Below are 19246 nucleotides of genomic sequence, written 5' to 3'. Positions count from 1 at the left end.
TTCTTGGTGTCATATGTAAAAAATTTGTACATCTTGTCAGTTAAATACTGAACAAGACGATCACGACCCTTTACTGAGTCGGCTAATAAGCGGCATTCACCTCTACGGCCAATTTGATAGGTAACTTTAACGTCAGAAACAAACGTTGAAAGTTCCTTTTTGAATATATTAAATTCAGAAGAAATAGTTACCACAATAGGTGGAACTTTCTCCTTTTTTAAAGATTTTATATTTTGTATAGTTTCGTTATTAATAACTTCCATTTCACCAGCTTCTTGCTCAGGCAAAATATCAAAAGGATTGTCACTACAGACACTCGATGTGTCAGAAAGAGATGCCTCTCTTTTCCTCCCCGCAGCGATGCGAGGTTTCTTTTTTCGTCCAGCCATTTCAGGTGATACGAAAAAAGTTAAAATAAATGTTAAATTCAAAAGTAGGTAGTCTTGAGAAAGACTGATGGGAAATAACTTTCAGGTAATCTTTAAAAGACACACTGACAAAACACAAACTTTGAAGCTATAGGCAGTCAAAGACCAGTCTACAAGCAACCGAAAAAACGTCTGATCTGTAGGACAGTTCAAGACGCACTGATGATTGAACACGTGGTTTCAAATGTTGGCTGCCCTATACGTTCCCTTTTCATTTGATTATAATTGAACTTAAGCAACCGTTATGTATTAAATTGTTAAAACAACGAAAGTCTATTTTCTCAAAGATTACACGACTTATTTGAACATAAGTATTGTCATTCAAACGAGTCATCTCTCAAACTTACAAGTAACAAACTTCATAAAAATTTGATATGTGGTTCAAAAGTTTTGAAAAGAAAATGAATTCAAAGACTATTCAAAACTTTAGCTGCTTTGTTCAATATATATGGCCGCAACCTGATTAAAATGTGGTATCGTACTATTTGAACGTTCCCGGTATCGCTCGTGATTAAATTGTTCGAAATTAAAAGGCATTTCTTTAATTCGCTATTTCTTAAGCACTAACATTACGTCAAATTCCATATTTTATACTTCAATTACAACATCAATATTTTGGAACCCGAAGAGTGATTATACCTTTATTGGATTTGAGCATTCATGTAAATCTATTTTTACAAATAATAAGTTTGAATGAGAAAGACTGAGTCAGACCGCTAGGTGGATTAATTTAGGTTTTGTCTAGCTGTCATTGTTTTCGTTTTTATCATTTCTATCATTTCTATCATTTTTGTCATATTTTATGTTATGTGTTATTTTTGTTATTTGTGTTACTTTTAACCATTTCTGTTTATTTTTATCGTATTTTTCACTCCTGTAATTTACATCCTTTTCAGTATTTTCTCTTCAACATTGTCATTTATGTAAATTTGGCAATTTTGGCTGTTTTTGTCTTTTCTATCATTTTTGTCACGTTGTAATCTGTTATTACTGTTTGTTTAAACTTATCTTTCATATCGTTTCATTTGTGATATGTTTGTTATTTTTTTTTTTTTTTTTTTTTTTTTATACTATATTGATTGTTATATTATTGACATATTTGTATATAAGTTATTTATACCATTTCTCTATGTTTGCCGTTCTCGTCGTTTTTTCGTCTCGGTTTTTGTTTCATTTTTTGTTTCATTTTTGACATTTCTCCCATTTTCGTCATTCTTATCACCAGGCTTGTAAACGGTCACCATTTTCATTTGATCTCGCTTCTTTAGCGTGCGTCACAGTCGGCTTTCGCTCGTAAATGTAAAATAACCAAACCATCGCCGCTCAGCTCACAGAAAGAAAAGGATAGTCAAGCGACACTCGCGTATCAATGAGATGCACACTGTCAATCGTTTAGCGATGTTATTTCGGCCTATTTCTGTCTACTCCGTTCATTTATGTTGAGAAATATTATTACAAGATCAATAATATTAATAATTTCCAGAATACATGCACTCAACGTGCGTAATTCTGATATCTAGAAAAAATGTCAAAATACGTTTGAGGAAAATAACGTCGTGATGGCGATACTCATTTGACATGTTTGTTTAAGAATGTATTCAGACAGCGAGCCTTGGTAGCGTCAGAAGAAGAAGAAGACGATTATCGCAGTGAAAAGTGGGTCTACCGTGACCATTTCGAAGCCTGCTTATCACTATTGTAGTTTTTTTTTTATTATTTATGTCATTTGCATCATTTTTTTTATGCATTTTTCACCGCTTTCGTCACTTATGTCAATTTTATAATTTCTGTTATTCTAGTAGTTTTTACCATTTCCCGTCGGGGTAAAAAAAATTTGGTCCTTTCCATTTACCACTTCTCGTTACTATAAAAATTGCCTCTTAAGGAGTTTCAAAATTTCACTACTTTTATCACTACTGATTGCAGTCAACTATGAAATTTTGTCTTTTGAAACCAAAAAAGATACCCCGAGCACATAACGGTTAAATATTTTTGTCGGTACAATAAGTTTTGAACGTTCAAGGTAACTTTTCTAAAAAGTTTATCACCCCTCATATATGCTAGGACTTGCCGTTGAGATCAAACAGAAAAATCTGCAGCCAAATTTCTTCCGTCAAGCATTTTTAACCCGTTTTTCAATTATAAACGCAATGAAAGTTGACAAACCCGTGTGTAATTTGACTAATGTGCATATCTTGAGAATTATATCGTGTTTGTTTGTGAAAAATAAAATGGCTTTTAACTATTTGAAAAAAGTATGGCAGTACGAGTGAGTACGAGGAGGATCAAACCACCGCGGAAGCGTGATCAATTATTTTGAATATAAGACCAAATTGTTTCTCATATGCTGCCCGCTACATATACATTTTTTGACAATCGACTGTTGTAAGGATGTTGTTTGGGGTATTCACTATAACGAGAAACTGTTTTCTCGATATCGGTAAAAATGGCATATTAGACAATTTTTCAATTATGGGCAGTGTTGCAAAAGTATTTCATTCAAAAACGTGATAATTTGTATTTCTTTTTTTCTCTTTTCATATGTTTTCAAATATACAATTCATAACTGCGCCATACTTTCGCTTGATTATTTTCCTTTGTTCGCACGATCGATTTTGTTGCTTGTTCTGATTAACGAATAGAAGCGTCATCATTCGATCGGTTGAATTGGGCGTAGGATCGATTAGCACTTAAGTAGTAAGTCAGAAACATCGAGATGCAAAATCGTAATTTGTCACGTTTTTGCAAGTTTGGACGAAATTGTAGGCGGGAGTTGGCGATTACCCGCATCGATGAATGTTATCATTAATCAATAATAATCAGGATAAATTTTGCAAAAACTCAGAACACCAGAACTCTCTAATTTGACTGTTACGCAGCAATGAAGGTTTGGGAAATCCTACTCTGAGCCTAACTTTTCAATTGATGCGATAACAATAACCGCAGCATGAATACAGCGAGGGGGGCGGCTGACCGACATGCCAATCACCTCAGCCACAGAATGTACTGGTAAACAACCGATTTTCACCGGTCAACAGACGATTTATTATTCCGGCTGGAGATTGCTTTATCAGCTATCGTAAAGATTTGCATTATTGCTATTATTGCTCCGGATAATGTCGGGTAAATCTTGATTTACCACAATAGCTGTATTTATTTCCAATTCGAAGATGTGTGCGCTTTCGAGTTGATAAGCAACGATAACACCAATCGATATGTGATGGTATGCAAGTTCAACCTTTCGAATGAATTCGTCATCATTTTTTTGCGTCCGGATGTAGTTTCACGTAATTGTCTTATCGCGCAACCTAAAAATTTGCTTGACTCACTGCGAAAACAGACTTGTCACGTTTTTCCCAGCGACACACCGGCAGACAACACCAGACGATTGATAATTTCTGCTGATGAATTATTGCGTAAATTGGGCGAAACTTTTCGCTGATAGGTAACCATTTTGAACTCCAGTAGTGTAAGTTCAGGGCTTCGACCAGCGAAAGAAACTAAGTGATAAAATCCTACTGATTAGCGTCGGCTTTTTTAGGATTGCGAAGGTAAACATTTTGTGCCAAATCTTGTCATCACAGTAAGCAAGGCAATGCTTGTGCGATGTTTCGATTTCCTGGAATGGAATTATTTCGGGGTCTACTTTGTTGACTTTCAGTATACTTGGCAACAGACCATCATACCCCTCTTACGGTAGGCTCGATACGTAGAGAAAATAGCGCAATTGTATTGTACTCTCAATGGCTGAACCACATCGATCATTATCAGTCGGAATCTAATTCCTGTGTCAACAGACGACGCGAATCGAGTTGGGTACAGTGCTGGTACCAGTGCCTACTTGATATACTGGTCATTTTAGATCAGAATAAACCCACGAAATGTTTACCACTTAGAGTTGTAAAGATATAGGGTAAGGTTTCAAATTAAGATATAGTTAAAATACTTAAAAAAAATGTGATTGTGTTAACATTGAACTCGAATTGTGACCCACCGGTGTTTAAATGTGTTGGATAGTACTGCAATTTTTAGTTGAGTAGTCTAAAGCAAGGTTTTCCCGCATGGTGACAGTAAGGTGAAAATTTGTTGGGGAGAGTCCACTTGAAGCTTGTTTACAACTCGCTGTCAACAAATAAGTTTGTGGTTGTATGATGTGATTTATTTGTTCGTTTTCAGCACACTGTTTGCGTACAAATATGTGTGTAAATTTGTTGTGCACACAACTCAATATCACATATTTATTATAAAAAAATACCCATGCTTAGGACTATGAACGTTTTACGTATCTCCGAATCGGACTATGAATATAGTATCTGCAAATTTTAGTCAAGGAAATGAAATATAAGAAGTTGTTTCAGGTTTTTATCCGGTATTATTGCCTTTCCTTAATAAAATTTTACACTAGATAAAAAGTGAGCTCTCAAATTTAGTTGCATATGTCCGATGTGCTTGAAACAATTTTTACACTGATAAAATTTCTCTTCCGTTATTTTAAAAATTTGTAAACATTTTTGAAGATTTTGTTTTTGAGTGAAAAACTAAATATTAGTATGAAAGATTAGTTCTTTTTAGTTCGACATTTAGAATTTTTTTTTTTAAATTTCAAATATACAAATACAGCAAGGTCTTTTTTTCATTGTTTTTTTTTTACGACGGTTTTCCAAAAAACGCTGTTTTTTTAGTGTAAAAACCACTTTTAAAACAGTTACTGTAAGTAACAGTAACGGTAATAGACTATGGCAGGGTGTTTTTCAAACACTTACATTTTTACACGTTTTTTCAGATTTTTTTACGACGTTTTTCTGAACAACACTGGATAAATTAATGAAAAATCGCTTTATTATATTTTTGTTGAAAGTTGAATTCAACATCTTATTATTTTAATCGCTTGTTTAATACACCAAAAAATGGGAAAGTCCGGATGGATGATTGAATGCACAAAACTATTAGATTAGGTTTATAAAGGATAATATCCCGTAGCATTACAGCAAGCAAAAGTTTTTGTCTCAATATTTTACCCGATTAACTTTCAATTCTACTTCTTTTATTGAGGTAATTATTAGATGATAGCTGTTATTTTATAAAGATCGAACCAATCCATAAACGGGATTAGCTGTATTTTTTTTTGATTACGTAATATTTCCAATAAAAATTCTTTTTTATATGATAGGGTTTGTAATTTATAAGTACTATCGCAAAGTGAATTTAGTTGTAACCTGGTATGGGGTGATAATTTTTCGAAGCACCGATAAAGGGAACGGCATTTGGTGGCCGACTAGACATAAAAAAATAAGAATATCTCGTGGTTCAATTAATGTGTTGAAACTTTGATAAAAAAATATTGGAATTTTCGTGCACAAATTAAGCTTGCCTATCTGGGAAATATTGTTATAAATTGCTGGTGCAGATTATTCATTGAAAAAGCAGCAACGGGCTACTACAGTGACCGACACACAAAAAGATCCACCCCCAGTAGGAATTTTTTTTTTCTAACACACCTTTATTTCAATTTTTGGAACATAAAAGTTGATCTCCTAACTTCATTTTTCTGGAGAAATATAATTGATTTTCATTTAAAAAACATTTGAATAAAGTGTTTACTGAATGGCTAGTTTTTTTAAGTATGACAGAGAAAAAGATCCACCACCGTAATATTTTTTTCCGTGTATTTCACGTTGGTCAACCCCCCGGTGTTGACACTTCAATGTTTTTGTTTGTCGAAAACATTTAATGTAGAGCGCGTACGACAACTTCAAGTGTTGATTAGAGCTGATTATAAAGCTGTGAGAAATGACAGGAGGAAAAATTTCCATGCAGGTCCGAAACCTTATTGTGCGTGATGCTAAGCGCGGGAAATCTCAACGAAAAATAGCGGAAAAATTTGGAGTGAGCCGTGGAGCAGTGCAAAAGATCATAGGAAAACATAAAGAGCTCGGTAGTGTTGCTGAATGACCGGGAAGAGGGGCAAAACGCAAAAGCAGCGCGCGAACCGATGACTTGATCATCCGGCAGATCAAAAACGATCCACGCACAAAAGTGCGAGCCATTAAGGAACGGTTGGATTTGACGATCTCTGACCAGTGATGGAAATGAAACGAATATGATGCAATCGTCGTTTATTCATCACTTGTGCACTTCACGAAGTGTACAGGCCAGGACTAAACTTGAATCCTCTCAACCCATAATGAAATGATGATATGGTGCATAGGTTTCTGGGAGAAAACAAACACATGACTAGACTACATCAGCTCTGAGAAGCGATTCGATCGTTGCGTTTGCCTCTCCATAGGCCGGTAGTTAGGGGAAGAAAGGATAGCAACAGGAGAATATCCGGTCGCTTGAACAGCAGCAGAGGTTGGGTACGGTGAGAGGGAATGTGTGGGGGAAGGAACTACTTCGGCAGCGGTTGAGTTTAAGTGAGAGTAGGAGGGCATACATTGTCATTTTCTGTCTTTTTCTGACAAAAAATCATATTCATGAGTCAAATGAATAAGGATATAACAAGTTCTGATCCCTCTGTGTAACAGAGACGAATAACTTCATATACCGAGTTGTGCACATTGAGAACTACGTGTTGTGGTGTACACTAATGAATAGAAATATATCGTAAAGAGGAAAGCAAAGAGAGTGCACCAGCACCGATACTTTGTTTTTCGCATACTGACGACGATTTCAACGCATCTTAGGCTTGTTTTATGTCTATTCATTAATCGCTAGAGGAGATTTTTTTCCTTCGCTGTCTCTGACCATACCATGCGACGGCGCATAGCAGGAAAGGATTTAAAGAGCTATTTTGCTAAAAAGAGACCGATGCTTAGCAAAGTGAACAAAAATAAACGCCTCCTCTTTGCCAAAACCACATCAACAAGCCCGTGGAGTTCTGGAAGCATGTCATCTGGTCGGATGAGTCAAAATTTGAGCTCTTTAATAAGAAACGGCGATTAAGAGTTTGGCGGAAAAGCGATGAGGGGCTCCAGGATAGACATTTTGTGTGAGAATTTGGAGGAGTCGATACTTAAAATGGGACTGGAGAATAGTTATACATTTCAGCAAGACAACGACCCAAAACACACAGCGAAGAAAACACGTACATTCTTCCGGTCAACCCGTATCAAATCAATAGAATGGCCACCCCAGAGCCCCGATTTGAACCCAATTGAAAATCTATGGGCCATACTCGACAACAAGGGGGATCAAACGGGGGTAACAGACAAACAAACATATTTTGCAGCCCTACAAAAGGCTCGGGACGATTTGGACCCACAGCATCTCCGGAACCTCGTTGAAAGCATACCAAAGCGTCTTCAATTGGTGATTGAGGCTAAAGGAGGCCATATTAACTACTAGTAGTTTGTTTTGATTCGTTTGAACTATTGTTTCGTTAAAAAAAAATAAAGTGGATCTTTTTTTCTGTCATACTTTAAAAACTAACACAAAAGTGAAGTTTTAAATAAAAATCAGTGATATGTCTAAAGAAAAATTAAGTTTGGAGGTAAACTTTTCTGTTCCATAAATTTAAACCATAGTAAGTTGACAGAAAGAACGAGTGGGTTCAAAAAAAATTATACTGGGGGTGGATTTTTTTTTGTGCCGGTCACTGTAAAATCAGCGACATTAGAAAAGTAGAGTTCTTGTGGTGTGTCGATAAAGCTGGCCGTATGCGAAAAAACGCGAGTTTTTAGAGTTGATATTGTGGAAATTGATCAGTGTTTGTAGCAGTATAGGCAGTTCTATTAAAAAGTGATCATAACTTTGAACTGATAATGAATGTTGAGAATGCATTTATTTGCCTTCTACACAAAATTTGTTTGCATTCCACAGTTTTATAGTTTGAATAGCTTTTAATGCGAAGGTAGGGTTGTCTTAATCGAATGTTTACGGTTGCTTCGAAATTGTCTTATAATATTTGGCATATCTTTTTATTGGAGAATTGAATTGAGAACCAATCTTGTTCAAGGTGAAACCTCATTGAATCCGAAAATGCCCCATACTCGGCTACATAGGAATGTAAAATGAAAATCAAAAACCGAAAAAAGTGAAAAGTATGTCCAATTTTGAATTCTAATAAATCGGTTAGCTTTCGATGGATTTCTTTCGTTCTTGTAGTCATAGATTGCAAAATCTTCTAAGATTCTTCCCAAATGCAGAAAATTGTAATTTTATTGTACTATTGTACTATTGAAAGTTGGCAAGCTATTGTACTATTGAAAGTTGTCAAGCTCTGTCAAAACGCAAAATTCGACCTCTGATTGGTCGTTATATGGTTGCTCCCCAAGCACTGTCGACAGAATTATAGACCCAGTAATTGGAAATGTGCTGTGTGGCTGTGAATCTACTCATATTATTTCCAGACCGCGACAACATCAGTGCTCCCTTAGCCATAGCCATAGCAGCGGATAGCGCCCACAGCTGTAGCATAGCAGCGGATAGCGGCTACAGCTGTAGCATAGCAACGGATAGCGCAGCAGTTGCAGCGGGTCTCAGCATCGATAGTAGCAGGGCCAGCTGATACAATGGGGCACTTGCTTTAGTGAAATGCTGCCTCTGTGCGATAGTGGGCACTAGTAAATGCATCCAAAGAAAAGTTGCCTCATTTTGACAACACACCAACGTTCTGGAAAGCTGGCGTTCAAGATACATGAGCCGTCTAGTTTAAGGTTTAAGTTTGGTTTATTTGACACGGCACGATACATCTTATGTTTTACTGAGCCAGATACAATTCTTATTATGTCTAAGTTAGCAGGAGAAAGAGTGAGGCCATCTTTTTATTTCTCGCGGCCGACTACTAGCTAGTGGGGATTAGAGGTTAGAGGAGGGAGGTACAATTTTGAATTAAAACTATTTAGCACTTTGTTTTTCAACTGGTAGAACAGTAATAGTGATGTGGCGCAGTTTTGGTCTGAAGTGTTTACATAGATGTTGGAGTGAGTCGTCTAGTTCTGAGTATTAAAACAGCTTTTCTCTGTGTTATTCTATCACAAGGAATACTTTATTAGCACTGTCAGTGATAACGCAAAGAAGCGATCGGCATTTTATCCGATATTGAAATAAACAGCAAATAGTCCTTTTCAAGATGAAATAAATACCTAATTGAAGAGTTGAAATTTTCTCTTAAATTAATTTACACCTTTGAATTTGAAACAGTCATAAATTTGACTTCATCTCCATGCCTCAAAACGTACTGAATCACCTTTTCCTTCAGTAATAAGCATAAAACCCGAACAGCTTTCATTATTTGTATAATATAGTTTTCGCATAATCAAACGTTGATAATTGTCAAGCCTAATATGACAAGAAACTATATTATTGACCAACTATATATATTGGCCATTATATGATTGCTATCTCTAGCACGGTCGACAGAATTATAGACCGTGTAATTCAGAATGTACTATTTGACCTACATAAGAGCCTGTTTCAGCCGAAACTGCTCATATTAGTTCTGGAAAGCGACTACAACAATCCTTACTTAACAGCAGCAACTGTGACAGCGGATAGCATCAGCAGCAGTAGTAGTATCAGAAGCGATTTTTGGGCCAGCATTAGCGAGCAGCATCAGTAGTAGGTACATTAGCCGTCACTTCCTCTTATGAAAAGTTGCCGTATTTTGACAACACACAAACGTTTTGGAATGCTGGCTTTCAAAGTATATGGGCCGTCAAATTGTGTAAAAACAGCTTTCAACTGTGTTATAAAAAATGGCTTAATCTCCTCTGTCGGTACCGCACAAATGCGATCAACATTAAATTCGATATGAAAATGAACAACAACAGTCTTTATAAGGACAACAAACAAATAAGTGAACATTAAATATTTTCTCGTTTTGCGCTGTAATTAAAAATTAATTGTTATTTCAATATGCATGCGCTTTGCCTGTTGAAACATGTTTGAATTGTCTAGTGTTTGTTTCATTCATTTCAGATGCCTGTTCAGTGATGTATGTGCAAACTAAAATTCGGTAGCACTTCAACTCCTCTTTTGCACAACATTTTAAACATAATCAATACAAGTAATGCAACAAACAACCTTATGTAGTTCTACGTCGACTTGCGGTCGTGGCTTTGCATACAACCCTTGTTGTTTTTTAATAAAATCATGGTGTTTTTATGTAACAGTAATTACAAAACGAAATAATAGCACCAACTAAATAGTGTATTCAACTGCATGAAAGATTTGTTGTTTGTAATAAACATAGCTACAATATTGACAATGTTCCTTAGGGGGCGTATTTTACCTGTTTACCCTACGGAAAATTAATCTCATCTCATCACAGTGGAACCGGATTGAGCTCTCAGCCACGCAACGAATAAAATAATCTGTCGTGTTTCGGCTTGAAAGGAGGACCTTAAAGTTCTTCACTTCACTCTCAGCCACGCAACAGTAAATCATCTGTTGCGTGTTGCATACTGTGGCTGCGACTGATTGATATGTATGGCTGTTCATGCACAGTATTAACGAGTTGTGGTGTATGACACAGTGCAACAATTTTTTTGCCTTGGATTCTAAGTATAGTTTTGTTTGGACCCATTTCACTAAAAGGGGCAACAATATGTGAAAAACTCCTAGAGTTTAGATATTTGGCTTTAAAACACAATGGCGTCCAAAAAAACATTGAAAATTTCCGATTTCTCAAAAATTCAAAATGGCGCCATTGTTGCCCGTTAAGGTGACATAGGTCTAAACTCGGGGAAATTAATTTTTGCATCAAACTTCTTAAAACAATTAAACATAGAAGCCAAGGCAGAAGAAAAAGTGAATTTTTGTTGCACTGTGTAATCAGTAGTAAAATCATTAACTAGATCGATGGAACTCTCAGTCTCGCAACCAAATAAAACCTATTATCGTGTTGCGGTTTGGAAGGAAGACAATTTTTTTCTGACGTTAGTTGGAAGCAGATTGCAAATGTCTAGCACTTTTAGTCACGCAACAGTATATCACGCTGTTGCGTGTTGCATCCTGGGGCTGCGGCTGACTGATACAAAAATCATTTTTTCATTATCAAACGCATACCGTAATTTTCTACAACTTTTTCGATGACACTGCAAGAATCCAGCAATTTCATGCAACATAGGGCAATTTTGATATGTTTTCAGATTGCCATTGACCCTTGCACAGATGTTCCTACAGGCTTAAGATGCCATTGTGTGCTATTAGTATTTCTGGCATAGAATTACATCTTATTGCAACATAGGGGTGAAAAATGAATACTGAGAGTATCCGCTTTCAAATGCTTAAAGCTCAGTCAGTTTCTAATAGATTACCTTTATTCTTACAGCATTCGGTTGGAGAGTTGGCTATGCATCCACTAAAATACGGAAAATTTAATTTTATTTATTTATTTATTTCCATCCGACCATAGGGTCTACTTGAAATATTCGGTGATGGGAATAGCCAAAAATATGGCATAATAACCCCGTGAATTGTTCCATTGAAAATGCAGAGCTTTGTAAAACGTATGTTTCGACCAATCAGAGCTAAAAACGAGGCCAAATATCGGGCAGAACTATCGGTGTCAGTCTTTTCTTTCCCAGCACAGCAAACCACAGCAAACACTAAAGTATTCAAATGCACAACAACACGTCAAACGGAAGTATAACACTCAGTAGTCACGTATTAAAGTTTGCATGCAGAAATTTAGTTTTAAAGGCATAACCGATTACTGCAGTGAGAGGATGATTTGCTGGGAACTGATTGTATAATATTCAACTAGCGGTTTCAAATATATAGCAGTCTTCCACAGTGGATAAACCACCAGAGGAAACCGGGAGACTGCGCACTGATGATTGTAGATTGCCTTCAACAACGCTAGATTTTGGAGCTTCCGTCTGTTTGAGAAGCACACACAGGCATGTGCTTTTTGAAAACTAAAACCAATCGTCCTTATAATGAAGACCACATATTTTTAAAGGAAGTAGTAAAAACGAGTTTTCCACATCTGATTACTATAGTAATTGTGAGTTTACTATCAAGAAACGTGTGAGTGGCAGAAAACTCCTAACTACTTCACAATCAAATAATTTTTGAGCTAGATGAGCTCTACAGCAGCAGAGCAAAATATTCTTCGCACTGCAGATGATGAACTCGACCTGCCAGGATTTGGAGCCCGGCACAAGTAGGACTTGGCAGGAGAAATAAAACAATTTACTTCCAGCTGCTCCTCTAGTAGTTCTCCTGGCAACAACAACGTACGGAAGCCTGAACTTGGCTGCTTTGAAACCCCTTCTTCAATTTCTTTCATTCCACCATCTACGCCGCGCCGCCTAGTTGTTACGTTAAGTTAGTGTCTCAGTAGGTATTAAAGATAATCAAACGAGTTTTTTAACCATCACATCGCTATTCCGTGTAATTAAATTGCAAGCTACAATGCGCTATGAGACTCTTTCATGCACGCTAGCGGAAAAAATATTTTCATCATTTTTTAAACACTTTTGGTATTTTTTCTGTTTGCTATGACCAAACCGGTTGCTTGAGATCATATGTGACTGTATTACGGTCGAATTTTGATAAAGTTTGCAGTAAAAAATGGACCTTTTTCTGATGGTGATTTAAAAAACTGAGACATGAGTTGAGTTGGATAAATTTCCCATTAATGGTAATTATACTACACAAAATTGACAAAATTGTTGGAATAGATCTTGTGCTTCAAGTTTTCCCAGAAATTCTCGATGGGACGCAGCTGGGGGACGTTGGGCGGATTCGCCCAACATTTCGGTACCACATCGATATTCAGCCACTCCATCTCCTCCAACGATCGCTTCGAGTAGTGGGCCAACGATAAATCTGGCCAGAACACCGTGTCTTCGCCCTTATGGTATTTTTTGATGACGCAATTTCTGGCAGGCACTTCGTACTATTCGTACTGTGGTCCCCGTGGTTCTGTGGTTAGCGATGTCTGTCGGCTAGCTCTCCCACACGGTTGTGATATCGGGTTCGTTTCCCGATCGAGTCGAGGATCTTTTCGAGCTGGAAATTTTCTCGACTCAGCACTGGGGCACGGTGTATCGTTGTACTTATCCTACACATGCAAAATGTGCCAAAAACAATATCGATAACGAATTCTCTCAACTAATCTAGTTGATCGAGACCGCTATTAGCCCCAAGGCTAAGCGTGCGATATTGTTATACTTCGTACTATAAATTTCACGCCAGCCCGGGGCGAAAGAAGAGCGGCTTTGCCAGCCACAGCAGCACCTTCTTGGGGAACTTGGTGTGTGAAATAAATTCCACCTCGGAGCTCACTTATTTCGTGGGAGAAGTGAAATACGAAGTACCCTATCAGCCGTTGCCATCCAGGGTGAGATAGGTCTCGTCGTCCATCACCGCTGCCACGTCGCGAGTGGCTGGGAAAATCAACTTGACCATCTTATTCAACCGCTGTCGCTGCGTCATTGCCTACAGCTCAGAGACCTGTGGACGGGACTGCTGCTTCCTGACATGTATGTTCATGTTCTCCAGATACTTTTTCACTGTTTTACCGCATGCACCAACCTCCCGGCCAGGGCCAAGTGCACGCAGCAATTTAGCCACTTTTCCCTCGGTCTTCCTCCTCAGCATTCTTTGAAGCTTCTGGTTGCTCCGGGTCGTTGGCCGTCCGGAACCGGGTTTTCTTTCGTGTCAAGATGTTGTAGAAGCCGGAACGGGCGTTCACAAAGTGCCGCACGATGTCCGTTTTTGACGCGGCGGGGTATCATCCTTTGAACGCGTACACTTCTGAACGGAGTAGCTTCACTTTTTTCGCCATCACAGTTAGAATTTGACTGATAGAGCTGTCTAATTTTTTTGCTAACTCATGGGTTACTATGATTGATGATGCATGAGTAGTTTCGTCAGTGCGATTAAAGATAAACCCATGAAAAATCGGCAATTTTTGTCCATTTTTTACCGCATACGCTAGAAGCGTGTATTTTTTTTGTATAAAAAACAAATACATGGCTATTTTCGGAATTTATCCTTTCCCTTCCTTTCGTGGCCGCCCTCCCATTTGTAAAAAAACATTTATGTTAAGTTTGGTGAATATCGATCAAGGCGTTCTGGATATACAGCGTTTCTGAGATAAAAAAATCCAAGTGCTTTAATTTTACTTAAAAATGTAGACATTTGTCAACAGCCAAAAAAAAGCTTATTAGGGTGTCCAGTCACAAAACATAGTGACAATATTTTTAATTATATGTATCAGGGCTGATAAAAATCATTTTCACTACCGAAATTTTGTGAAAATTACAGCCAATCTTCTTCAATTTTCACCCTTTTAAACACACTTGAATTTCATCGTTGAATCGAGCTGCCACACTCTGATAAAATAATTCGCGCGCATCGTTCATGGTCACGCAATAAAATCTTTTGAGAATTCAAACAAATGATATTCACCGTTCCTTTGGTATAACGAAAATGGCGTTATCAACGAGACGCTTACTGTCGTTATCATAATGAAACGCTGAAATTTTTTTCGTGGCAGAATTTTTCTTATCCATCACTAGTCGCGTAATGCTACTGTACAATACACAAACCGAGTTTACAACATTACCGTTCACACAATGAAACTCAGAATAAAAAAAATTTTAAACAGTGAGTATCATACGAACACGCTTTCACTGCGCTTGATGAATGGCTTGGCTTTAATTTTTTTTTACGGATACTGAAATAACGGAGGGAGAGAGAATGTTCATTGCATGAAAGCGCAATGTTCCTTGTGATGGTAGAATAAAGCACTGACGTTTATGGTGGCTATTCTTCACTTTTATGTAAAAGCGCTGCAATTTTTATGTATCTCCCAGAGGGAACAAACATTTTCAATACGTTCTAAATCGCTTGGTCGCAGGTGATCGCAAAAATACACTTGTTATACACTTGTTATACACTTGTTATAAGATACCCAAACCTTTAAAATAAACAAGGACCTAACTCGGGAGCTCTTGGGAAAAAAAAGATGGCGTCCACAAAAGTTAAAAAAATAGTTTTTGTTCTCATTTTATCTTTTTTTTATGCTTTATCTGTGATTTGACATAAAGTCTTTATGTCGCATCGCATATAAAGAATTGCCTCCATCGCTTATGATAGAAAATTCCATAATATTCCACGCAAATTTAAATGATACTGCACTTAATTTTCAAACAAACTCGTGGTTTACGTCAGAAGCTAACTGAAATTCAAATGATATTGCACACATTTTTCAAACGAAATCGTGGTATACGTCAGAACGACTGAAATTGAAATGATATTGCACATAATTTTCAAACAAAATCATGGTTTACGTTGAAGTAACTGAAATTTGAATGAGAAGATATTTCACGTTACGCGTAATATTGATTTTTTTTTACTGTGTGGTCAATACAGGTGCACTCCAAAAGCTCAAACCGGATAAAATGAATGATATTAGCTATCCAACCATTTTACTGTGAATTTTGGTGCCCCGGGCATTACCAAAACGCGTTTACTTACGTGAGAGTGTCGTATAGAAGATGCTTACCGGGTTCGTCGCTTCAACGTTATGTTTACGAGGAAACTCATTTAAGTCTCTGAAAAAACGAGATGAAGAACCAGCAAAAACTGGACTAGATGGAATTTCCACCAATCACGGATGTATATGTGTTTAATACTGATTTTTATTCCATGAATTGCTACAGTGACGTAAAATTCACATACCGAAGCTGATGTAATTTTACGTTTTTGTCGCCAAATAAACCTTTGAAGTAAATTTGAAAAATTTACCCTCTCTGAGTTTGTTGAAAGTGTGATATAAGGTGCATCCCCGCTTTTAACGGAATTTGCAAAGAAAATTAAGATAAAACATTTTTTCATCTCCTGCCATTCTACCTGAGCGCCGATTGAATTCAACGGTAAACATCCCATCGAGTGATGAAAATCGTTTCCAACGATGATTGTTCGGCACCAGACAAAAGTCATAGCCACTAGTGGTGGTGAAGGGAACGTACACTGAGGAGTGGAAAATTTGTTTGGCTGCTGATAACGGAGACCGCCCCATCACAGTACCGGTGAGGGGCAGAGCGAAGCAGCGCAGCGCAACGTGTGCATATTCTGTTAACGCTGGTGAATGTGGGGCTCTCAGCAGGGAGCGGAAGTGTGTCCGAAGGGGGGAACTATCGATAATAGCCAATGGGTTGGACGAGGACAGCCTTGCCTACTGCTGATAGCTGGAACCGATTTCGGATTAGTCTTGCACGCACGGTAGACGCGAACGTACGGATTCGGCTCTGAGTTCCAACTGACTTGGAATCGGTTGACTGAAAATTATCAGTTCATTTCGTGAGTAAGGAAGATTCGGTTGTTCGACTTCGGCAGTGACTTTGGGGAGCTTTATGAACGTGCCGAATTGGCAGTAGGTGCGGAATATTGCTAATCCACTGATTAGCACACCGGTTGGTTCCGAATGCTGGGCGCAAGGGAGATGTTTTGTGCCAGATTTGGCTGCTGACAGTGACTACAGTTTGAAAGTGATAGAAACTGTGACTGTGACTAAGCGATGAGCTTCGAGCAGAAGAAAAATCTAAACATGCCGATCGGAGACATTGAATCTCAGGAGGTCCGCGATGACCAGAAGTTGTTGGGCGGCCCGTTTGATAAGCTGCAGCCGATTTTAATCGGGGGAAAGAACGGTGGTTATCAACAGTTGGCGCGACAGCAGAGCAGCCCACAGACTCCACCAACTCCGCTGGTTTATGCACCTAAATCGCCTTCACTGGGCAGAAGGTAAGCAGAGCTATTGCAGCTACCATGCAGCTCCTTTTGTTGAATGACATTCCCATGAACTCTGGCGTGATAACGCGTGAGGTCTTTCGAAAAATACCAGCAATTTGAATAATAAACTTTGCCCAGAGATAACGGTGACAAATGACGAATTATTTTTTCTCGCAAAAACAACATTGAATCAGCTTATATTCGGCGGATTTGAGGGACTGTTCAGAATTCAATGACTGCTCGAGTATTATCAACCCATATTTAGATGGAGTGCGACAAGAAATTTGGCACGTTTTATGCTTTCGATAGCATGTCATGAGCTTCACGTTTTCCAGCAGGGTTGGTGCAGTGCAGGTGGCTTTTAACGACTAAACACTGCTTACTGCGATGGGGCGATGTTTTTAATTGAATTGCGGAGTAGCGTCAATTTGATTGATCGCCATAACGTGACTGCTAAGATTTTTGCTTTTTCGTTGCGACTGGCAGCGATTAACGTAACCGATTACAGACGTAACATACTGCGGACCTAATTATCTGTTGCTATCTTTTCGTGTGACAGTGTTTTTTCGAAACCTTAAAAATCAGATCCAGTTTTGCCTTTGTGATCTGGTGGCCGCAATCGCCAGAGGTGATCTTATTTAATGTGTTTTTATTGGGCAGTGTGGGAAGCAGCCGTCGGAAAGAATTGTAGAATACTGTCTATAGATAACGTTCTTCGAAGGTAGCGCCGTTGCAGTTAGTACGTAGGCACTGATGCATTTTGTTTTTGTCACTGAGAATTTATCAAGAGAATTACGTCAATATTCTGTTTGCATGCGAGCGTAGATAGTAGAGGTGAAAATGAGCAAACTGACCACAAAGAAAAAATATTACTATGTGATTTGATAATTTATGTATATCAAGTTTATTTGACGTTCTTCTAAACATGTGTAGTTCTGCGACCGAGTTATGCCTTTTATTAAGTCTCTGTCCATGTGACATGCAAACCTTTTTTTTTGTAAAAGGGGTAAAAAAAATTGTTTTTCCGAAAACTATTGCATTATTTTTAACACGTACTAAAAATGTCTTCTTCTTTCAAAAATACTCCAACCACAGCCGAAATTTATCTGAAATCAAATTAATCCAACGTGAATATTCACAAAAACCAACTGAAACTAACAAAAAATCACATAGATTGATTTATCAAAAATATATGTTAGGGAACAAATGTTACGTAATACGTATCGTAATACACTAAAAAAAATTTTACCCGGGGGTTGTGGGAGGACTGAAATAATTTATCAATGTTTGATAGAAAATATTTCGTCCGGATACTAGTTTTTTTTTTTAGCGGGGGCCTAGTGTGGTTGGTAACGTCTCCGCCAACCACGCTCGACGCCTGGGTTCGAATCCCACCGCCGACATAGGTGTCGATGGTTGTGAGGTGGCGTGATCCACTGACAACCAACCCAACTGGTCTAGATTCAATCCTAGCCGACACCGGGAGATTTTCTGAGGCGAAAAATCTCTGGGATCACGCCTTTCATCGCATGAGGAAGTGAAGCCGTTGGCGCCGGTCCGTTAATAAACGGGTCGTGAGTTAGGGTCCTGGGTGTGGTGTGGAGTCGCCTCCTTGGGCGTCGGTGATTGGCCACAACAGTGGCGGAGCTAGACCGACGTAAAATAAGCGAGAATAAAAAAAAACTAGTTTTTTTTATATTAATTAATTTTTGATTGTGAAAACCATTATGGATTAATAATCTCCATTTTCAATTTTGTGACTGTCCTTAGAAAAAAATCATGCAGTATAAATTCTAGTGAATGTAGTGTTTTTTTTTGGTCTATTATGTCGATTCGACATCGTTCAATTTTTGAATAATTTGAAAACGTTCAGGAAAAAAATCGAATCTGTGGATTTTTGCGTCCGCACTACAAAATTGATTCATCGTTTGCGAATGCACTCGAAGACTTGGTATCGAAAAAACCCATGACGCTAATACATGCAAGCGTTAAAACAAATCGTGATGAATTGTCAATTTGGGAGGAATATTCGCGAAGATGCAGAACAATTCATGCAATTCATCGGAATGTTTGTAAATATTAAACGGTAACCTTTTGTCATTGTTTATCATTGACTAGTTAAT

General features: G+C 37.9%; 1 protein-coding gene across 3 annotated transcripts in view; it reads left to right on the top strand.

Annotated features, from left to right (window-relative positions):
• The window catches only part of LOC129731480 (G protein-activated inward rectifier potassium channel 3-like), a 52485-nt gene that overhangs the window by 17353 nt on the left and 15886 nt on the right, over positions 1–19246 (top strand). For 2 of the 3 annotated variants that reach the window (XM_055691521.1, XM_055691524.1), the window contains exon 1: positions 16598–17135. The exons of the other annotated variant lie outside the window; for it this stretch is intronic. In XM_055691521.1, the coding sequence (XP_055547496.1) occupies positions 16909–17135 (227 nt within the window). In that variant the 5' untranslated portion in view covers positions 16598–16908. Of the gene's footprint in view, positions 1–16597; positions 17136–19246 lie in introns of those variants that run through there. 3 annotated transcript variants of the gene reach the window in all.

Source organism: Wyeomyia smithii, chromosome 3, assembly GCF_029784165.1.
Source record: "Wyeomyia smithii strain HCP4-BCI-WySm-NY-G18 chromosome 3, ASM2978416v1, whole genome shotgun sequence".
NCBI lineage: Eukaryota > Metazoa > Arthropoda > Insecta > Diptera > Culicidae > Wyeomyia > Wyeomyia smithii.
Note: the sequence above shows the minus strand (reverse complement) of the source record. Positions and strands in the feature narration are given on the sequence as shown.